General features: G+C 46.0%; 1 protein-coding gene across 1 annotated transcript; it reads right to left on the bottom strand.

Moving 5' to 3' along the window:
- Window positions 1-6,437: 6,437 nt before the first annotated feature.
- Window positions 6,438-7,858, bottom strand: EID2B (EP300 interacting inhibitor of differentiation 2B). The gene has a single exon (XM_008059955.1). The coding sequence runs from the start codon at window positions 7,856-7,858 to the stop codon at window positions 7,217-7,219; it is 642 nt and encodes a 213-aa protein (XP_008058146.1). The 3' UTR covers window positions 6,438-7,216.
- Window positions 7,859-9,039: the final 1,181 nt, after the last annotated feature.

Genomic DNA, 9,039 nt, shown 5'->3' with positions numbered 1-9,039 from the left:
GCCCAGGCGGGTCTCGAACCCGTGGGCTCAGGCAATCCACTCACCTCGGCCTCCCAAAGTGCTGGGATTACAGGCTGAGCCACCGAGCCCAGCCTAACCCTATCTTAAAGAAACAAAACACCACAATTGATCAGCCAGCTTCACAAACCTCTGGCAATTTCCTTTTGCAGACCTCCCCCAAAAACAATTCCCCAGGGCCACACTGAATCCTGATATAGGCTTACAAATACTTCCACATAGCTCTTGCCTCTTGGCAGACAGCAGACACTCTCTCTGCTGCCTCTGCCCATTGTACTGTTCACAATGTATCTTCCCTTTAACAAATCTATCTTTCTAGCCGGGCATGGTGGCAAGTGGAATAGTGAGAGGTTATTCTTTCCCATGTGAAAGATCCTTTCCACCACCTATGGTTAAGAAAGACACTCATGAGCCCATGGGTTCGAGACCTGCCTGGGCAACTTGGCGAGACCTCATCTCTACAATAAGTCAAAAATGAGTCGGGCTTGGTAGTGTGCGCCTATAGTTCCAGCTACTTGGAAGGCTGAGGCGGAAGGATCGCTGGAGCCCAGCAGATTGAGGCTGCAGTGGCTGGGAGCGGCCACTGCACTCCCGTCTGGGCGACAGAGTGAGACTCCAACTCAAAAAAAAAGAAAAAAGAAAGACACTCAGTGATGGTTTCCTTTCACAATAGTTGTATGAACTTGGTGACTGGAGAAACCATCCTGGTTTAGAATGCCAAAACGTGCCTGATCAAATATTTTTAAAAACCTTTTAATTTAGCTGGTAGGAAGGTGAGGGAACTCGCTGGAGTCTAAAAGTCTTTTGGAAATATAAATCCAGAGATGGTGAGCATTGAAGTTGGTGTCTACTCTGAGGAAATTTGCTAATTTTGATAGCAAGAACCCTTTATGATCCGAAATGTGAAGACACAGAACCCAGAACCCAAGCCCGATGAGCTGTCACAGTGGAGACCATGTCAATTGCAAGAACCCTTGTAGGCAATGCCCTCAATGGGTAGGTACAATAGATTTTTCATAAATACCGCTTACTGTAAATATGTGTTCTTCTGAGTTGTTTTAGAATATTAGCACAATATATTAAAATCACGTGTTAGAAATATTTCATGGTCTTACCTGTAATAACTTTTATTTTGTAATTGAACTATTATTAAGTTGTATCTAAACCTGAAATAGTTTAATTATACTTAGTGCTTCTTAAGGCTTCATAAAGTAATTTTTCCAACTTAAAAAAAAAAAAAAAAGAATGTCTCTTTTGCAGAGGCACATGGTAGGGATAATTACTGGTTTCAGGCTTGTGAGCAAATGATTGTAAAAAAGCCTTTGGCAGCTCATGTCTGTAATACCAGCACTTTGGGAGGGGGGGTGAGAGGATTGCCTGATTTCAGGTGTTCGAGTTCAGCTTGAGCAACATGGCAAGACCTCAGCTCTACAGTAAAGAAAATTAGCCAGGCATGGTAGCTGTAGTTCCAGCTACTTGGAAGGCTGAGGCGGAAGGATTGCCTGAGCCCGGCAGGCAGATCGCCTAGTACTTTGGGAGGCTGTGAGCATGCCATTGCACTCCAGCCTTGGTGACAGAGTGAGACTCTGGCTCAAAAAAAAAAAAAGTCTTCTGTTAATAAGTCTACACTCACACAAATTTGGGATCTAAACTTGTGGCTTTCAACTAAAATGGTGCTCAGGGGAAATTTTTTTACCTGACTTAAATGGTTATAATGGAAAAGAAGGGTGTAACTTGATTAACTAAAAATTCAACTTAAGAAGTTAAATTATTAAAAGTAACAGAATGAATGAAAAAAAAAAATAGTGGAGGTAGACCAGGTATGATAGCTCATACCTGTAGTCCGGATACTTTGGGAAGCCGAGGTGGGAGGATTGCTTGAGCCTATGAATTCAAGACATGAGCATGGGACGTGAGCATGTGTGCCACTACACTCCACCCTGGGCGACAGAGTGAGACTCCAACTCAGTCTCACTCTGTTGCCCAGACTGGAGTGCAGTGGCCGCTCCCGGCCACCACAGCCTCGACCTGCTGGACTCCGGCGATCCTTCCGCCTCAACCTTCCGAGTAGCCGGAATTACAGGCGTGCACTACCACGCCTGGCTGATTTTTTGATTTATTGTAGAGATGAGGTCTTACCAAGTTGTCCAGGTTGGTCTCCAGCCCTTGGGCTCGGTGTGAGACACTGTGCCCGGCCTAAATAAATATTCTTTAGAAATGATTCCTATTATTTCTGCTTGTGAAGCATGTGTTTATTTTTGGGCCTGACCTCTTTGGGTCTGATCTCCTCGGGAGGGGTAGTCCAGGCCACAGAAAGTTCTCCAGGTAGGATATCCCCACCCCTATCTGTCTTCCACCTATTTCATACCAGCATTATAGAAGCAATGATGGTGAGGATCGAACCTGATTTATAGAGACAACAGTGGGAAAATCTTACATAGGTTATAAATTCCAGATACTGCACAATACTCTTAGTTTAATAACTTCCTTATGCCACCAGCAGTGGAGACAGAGGCACATATTCAGAAAAGACAGAGGCTGGGTATGGTGGCTTACACCTATAATCCCAGCACTTTGGGAGGCCAAGACAAGAGAATTGCCTGAACCCAGAGGTTCGAGACCAGCCTGGACAACTTGGTGAGATCTCATCTCGACAATAAATCAAAAAATTAGCTGGATGTGGTGGCACATGCCTGTAGTTCCAGCTACTTGAAAGGCTAAGGAGAAGGATCACCTGAGCTTAGCAGGTCAAGGCTGAGGTGGCCATGAGCATGCCACTGCACTCCAGTCTAGGTCACAGAGTAAGACTCCAAGTCAAAAAAAAAAAAAGGCAAAATGAGTCAGAACATGCTATATTTTAAGCCAGTGGAGAAATATTAATACTCAGATAAGTACCCTACACACTCTATTGATTTTACTTCACAAAAAAATAGAAAATTATCAAGAGACTAGTATCCTAAAAAAGCATGAGTTCTGGATGGTTTGCATAAGAAAAATTTGTAAAACTTTAAAAATCAGATAATTCCAATGCTAGCTTTTACAGAGCAGGAGAAAAGAAACAAAATTATATTTCCATATTATTTAAATAAATATATTATCAATCTAGACATTTAAAAAGTCTATAAACTATTTTCACTTATTAATTCTAGTGCCCAGGTTGGAGTGCAGTGGCACAGTCATGGCTCACTGTAGCCTGGACCTCCTGGGCTCAGGTGATCATTTCACTTCAGCCTCCTGAGTAGCTGGGATTATGGGACTACAGCACTCATCATCATGCCCAGTGAATTTTTTAATTTTTTTGTAGAGGTGAGGTCTCATTATATTGCCTAGGCTGGTGTAGAACTCCTGGGCTCAAGTAATCCTCCAGCCTTGGCCTGGAGATTATAGGCATAAGCACCACACCTGGCCTAAAATCTTAAATAAAATGTTAGCAATATTTTATTTATTTAACAGAACCTAATATCATACCAAGAAATAATGTATCATGTCTAAGTGAGGGTCATCCCAACTGCAAGGCCCACTCCTAGAAAATCTATGAACATAATTCAACATGTAAGTGTATCGTGTGAGAAAAAAGTATATCGTGTGAGAAAAGAAATCCATAAACACGGAACTGACTTTGAACAAAAATTCCCAACCGTTCTTTTTTGAGTTGGAGTCTTCACTCTGTTGCTCAGGATAGAGTGCAGTGGCACACTCATGGCCTCCACAGCCTCAACCTGCTGGGCTCAGGCAATCCTTCTGCATCAGCCTTCCAAGTAGCTGGAACTACAGGCACACGCCACCACACCCAGCTAATTTTTTTTTTTTTTTTTTGAGGTAGAGTCTCACTCTGTTGCCCAGACTGGAGTGCAGTGGCCGCTCCCGGCCACCGCAGCCTCGACCTGCTGGGCTCTGGCGATCCTTCCGCCTCAGCCTTCTGAGTAGCTGGAATTACAGGCATGAGCTACCATGCCCGGCTGATTTTTTTATTTATTGTAGAGATGAAGTCTCACTGCCCAGGCGGGTCTCGAACCTGTGGGCTCAGGCAATCCACTCACCTCAGCTTCCCAAAGGCGCGGGATTACAGGCTGAGCCACCGAGCCCGGCTTAATTTTTTACTTATTGTAGACACGAGGGCTCGCCAAGTTGCCCAAGCTGGTCTCGAATCCCTGGGCTCAGACAATCCTCTCGCCTCTGCCTCCCAAAGTGCTGGGATTACAGACGTGAGCCTCTGCATCGGTTTCCCAACCATTCTTGAGGAAAACAGACAATAAATAGGAATAGATGTAGATTTCCTTAACATGATACAATGTATTTCAACCCAAAAGCTAATATAATACTTACAAGGGAAACACTAGAAGCATTCCCACTAAAGCCAGGAAAAAGACAAAGATGTCTTCTCACTCTGTTATTTATTTTGTTACTTTATTAATTTTTTGAGTTGGAGTCTCGGTCTGTCTCCCAGGCTGGAGGGCAGTGGCACGCTCACAGCCACCGCAGCCTCAACCTACTAGGCTCAGGCAATCCTTCCGCCTCAGCCTTCCAAGTAGCTGCAACTACAGGTGCGTGCTACCATGCTTGGCTAAGTTTTTGATTTATTGTAGAGACAAGGTCTCGCCAAGTTGCCCAGGCTCATCTTGAACCCCTGGGCTCAGGCAATCCTCTCATGTCCACCTCCCAAAGTGCTGTGATTACAGACATGAGCCACCACACCCAGCTCTATTATCATTTATACTGGGCTGGAGCTTCTAGCCAAAGCAATTATACAAGAGAAAGGAATCAGCTATTAAAAAATAGAAAGAAAGAGATACAACTATTGTCCTTTGTAGACGATATGATTGTATACCAAAGAAAAAGCAATGCAAACAATAAGAGAATAGAATAAGTTTAATGAGCACTAAAAAAAGAGAAATAGTTTCAAAATTACAAGCAAAAGCCCCCTCACAATAGCCATAAACAATAAACAGATAAATAATCCTTGGAATATTTTTAACAAAAAATACACAAGGCTTTTATATAGGGAATATATCAGGGGACATGAAATAGTACCTGAACAAACGGAAAGACTTACCACATTACTGGACAGGAAGACATCATCATAAAGACGTCAGTTCTCACTCAAAGTATATAAACTTCATGCAATCCAAATAAAAATAGTCACAGCTTTTGTAAAATGGAAACTAGTTAAGTTGATCTTAAAGTTCCACAGTAGAAAAAACAATGAAAGAACAGCAAGAAAAACTTAGGAAGAGAAGAGCAAGGAGGGTGGAAAAGCACTAGCAGAACCTAAAATATTCTCGATGAATAACAGTTTTAATGTTAACATTGAAAAGTATTCCTTTGCCGGGTGCAGTGGCTCACACCTGTAATCCCAGCACTTTGGGAGGCTGAGGAGAGAGGACTGCCTGACCTCAGGGGTTTGAGACCAGCCTGGGCAACTTGGCAAGACCTCGTCTGTACAGTAAATAAAAAAATTAGCCAGGTGTGGTGGCACAAGCCTGTAGTTCCAGCTACTTGAAGGGCTGAGGCAGAAGATCACCTGAGCCCAGCAGGTTGAGGCTGTGGTGGCCGTGAGCATGCCACTACACTCCAGCCTAGGTGACAGAGTGAGATTCTGACTTAAAAAAAAAAAAAAGTATTCCTTCATCAGCTAGGCATGGTGGCTCACACCTTTAATCCCAGTACTTTGGAAGGACTGCGTGGGAGGATCATTTGAGGCTAGGAGTTTGAGACCACCCTGGGCAACACAGACACTATCTCTACTTCCCCCTGTCCCACAAAAAAATTTAGCTGGGCATGTTGGCTTGTACTGGTAGTGCCAGCTACTTGGGAGGCTGAGGCAGGAGGATTGCTTGAGTCCAGGCATTCAAGGCTGCAGTGAGCTATGATCATGTCCACTACAACCTGGACGACAGAGGGAGCCCCTGTCTCTTAAAAGCGATACATCCCGCCTAGTGTGGTGGCTCATGCCTGTAATCCCAGCACTTTGGGAGGCTGAGGTGAGAGGACTGCATGAGCCCAGGGGTTGGAGACCAGCCTGAGCAACTTGGCAATAAATAAATAAATAAATTATATTTATACAATAAATATAAAAATTAGCATGGTGGTGTGCGCCTGTAGTTCTAGCTACTTGTAAAGCTGAGGCAGAAGGATGGGTTGAGCCCAGCAGGTCAAGGCTGCAGTAGCCATAATTGTGCCACTGCACTTCAGCCAGGGCAACAAAGTGAGACTCCAACTAAAAAAAAAAAAAAAAGTGATACATTGTAGTTGTAAAGAAAAGAAACACCAATATAGAAATCTCTCCAACACAGGCAAAAAAACCCAAGATGCTGGTAGAGGTATAGAACGTGCTACCTTGATTTAAAAAAGGAAAAATGCAGAATATTTAGGTTGATATTTATCTGCATATTTATCTGCACAGGCATTAGGAAACTTGGTGAAAGGCATACAGTAAAAACAAAACAACAACGAAAAAGCAAAACCCCCACAAAACACCAAAATAAAAACCCCATAGTTTTTAATGTGGCAGACAGAGGTTAGGAATATGAGAGATATTTCTCACGGCATCTTTTACTACTTTGTTTTTTTTTTTTGAGTCTTGTGAATAGATGACATATTCTAGAATAAAATAAAAAACTTAAGACAAAAACAAATCTATTCCCACACCTACGCAATTTCACATGGATTTGAAAACATATTTATCTTACAGTAAATTTTTTTCTATTTGAATATTTACTATTCATCTAAAGTGTCTCAGAAAACACAAACATTCATCTTACACTAAGATTCTGAAACTTCAAAGTTCTCTCCATCGCTTTCCAACCCCTAATAACTCAGACACAACGGGACTCCTAACAGCTGTATTTTCTTATCTTTCTGTCGTCACGTTGGTTAATTTTTAAGGGTCCTACTCTTGCCAATTTTTCTCAGAGCTCATCTTTGCAAAACCATCCTTTATGGTGAAACAATCTTGGAAGGTTTTCCACGAATGCAGGGGCGAGCACTGCTAACAGACACAAAGCGGTACGACAGAAGAGTCCCGGGACCTCCTGGCACACAAGGTCCGGCGGTCTCCAGTGTCCTGTCCCTTTTCTGAGTGCGCCCCACTTTCGGCGGTGCGCGGCCCGTTCTCTCCCAGTCCGCGTGCCCTCCGAACGACTCTGTTCCGATCCGAAGGGTCACCTTATTCTTTGCCACCGGTCTCACCACGGCCGACTCAGTCGGCCAGGGGACTGGTGGCCTCGGATGCGGTCAGAGCCAGAGCAAAAGCGACGGCGTCGAAGTCCATCTGCGGGGGGTTCGCGTCAAAGGCTGCCTCCCGGGCCTTGCAGCCCTCCACGAACAGCCGGCGGCGCTCCTCGATGTCGCGCAGCAATCGGGCTGGGATCATGGGGCAGGTGTCCAGGTACTCGCGGAACAGCAGCTGCTGATGGATCCCTAAGAAGCCCAGCTGCCGGTGGGGGTCCGGCACGGACGCCGGGCCTGGGGCGCTGTCGGGGACCGGCCCGTGAGCAGCGCCCCGCACCCGCGCCATGGGTCGGGCAGCTTCGGCCATGGGGCCTTCCCGGGGCTCCTGCGCCCGACTCCCGCCGCCTACTGCAGCCTGCAGGACGTCGCTGACGCCGCTCGCTGTGCCCCCCTCTGCGACCCTGCTCTCTCCGGGCAGTTCGGACATCTGGAACGGCAAGGCGCGCTCGTCCAGCGCTGGCGCCTCTCCCCAACAGCTGGAGTAAGGTGCCGCGGGTCTGCACGCGGCCCGCACGCATGCGCGGGTTAAACGCTGTCCGTGCGAAAGGCGTGCGCATGCGTGAGCCCGGTCCGCGGTCCCGGAGCGCCCTCCAGCGGCCTTGAGTGTCATTGCGGCTGCAGCCACCTCCGGTCCTCTTGCGGTCCTCCCGGCGAGCGCAAGGACCGTGCTGTCATTTTTATTTATTTATCCATTCGTTTATTTACTTTATTGGGTTGGAGTCTCACTCTGTTACCCAGGCTGGAGTGCAGTGGCACGCTCACGTTCACCACAGCTTCGACCTGCTGGGATCAGGCGATCTTTCCACCTCAGTCTTCCAAGTAGCTGAAACTACAAGCAGGCACCACCATGCCCGGCTAGTTTTTAAAAAAATTATTGTAGAAACGAGGTCTCGCCAAGTTGCCCAGGCTAGTCTTGAACCCGCAGGCTCAGGCAATCTTCTCACCTCGGTCTCCCAAAGTGCTGGGATTACAGGCTTGAGACATTTGATTATGCCTACTGGGCGGAGATTTAGAAATATTTACTATTAAAAAAATTTTTTTATTAGCTGGAGTCTCACTGTGTCGCCCAGGCAGGAGTACAGTGGCACACTCACAGCCACCACAGCCTCCACTTGCTGGGCTCAGGCGATCCTTCCGCCTCAGCCTTCCAAGTAGCTGGAACTGCAGGCACGCACGTGCGCACTTGGCTAATTTTTAAAAATTATTTACTGTAGAGATGAAGTTTTGCTAAGTTGTCCAGGCTGGTCTTGAACCCATGGGCTCAATTCTCTCACCTTGGCCTCCCAAGATACTGGGATTATAGGTGGGAGCCACCACACCTGGCCATATTTACTATTTTAAAGGGTTATTATTGTCTACTTGAAGGCTGAGTTTTTTCCTGACAACACTTCTGACACCTGGTGTGTGTGGTTTTTCCCACAATTCTCCAATACCGACTACAATTCAGTTCTGACACTAACCATGTAGAGCTAGGTCCCACAAGATCGTGCCCACTTCAGAGGTCAGTCACAAATAGTAGTGCTTAGGCTACCGACATTTCTGCTCGGCCAAGTACAAATTCAGGGGTTCCCAGGACTCCTCCTCAGGTTCGCTAGTTTGCCAGAACGACTCACACCACTCAGAAGAGTGCTTTCCTTTCTAGTACCAGGTTATTGTAAAGGATATAACTCAGGAACAGCTAAATGCAAGAGATGCATAGGGTAAGGGTGGAAGGTAGGGGGTGAGTAGAGCTTCCATGCCTTCTCTTGGCAAGACCCTCCCAGCACCTTGATGTGTGCGTCAACCTAGAAG

Source organism: Carlito syrichta, unplaced genomic scaffold (genome assembly GCF_000164805.1).
Source record: "Carlito syrichta isolate Samal-C Ts95f unplaced genomic scaffold, Tarsius_syrichta-2.0.1 Scaffold304455, whole genome shotgun sequence".
NCBI lineage: Eukaryota > Metazoa > Chordata > Mammalia > Primates > Tarsiidae > Carlito > Carlito syrichta.
This window is presented reverse-complemented; position numbering and strand designations above follow the sequence as displayed.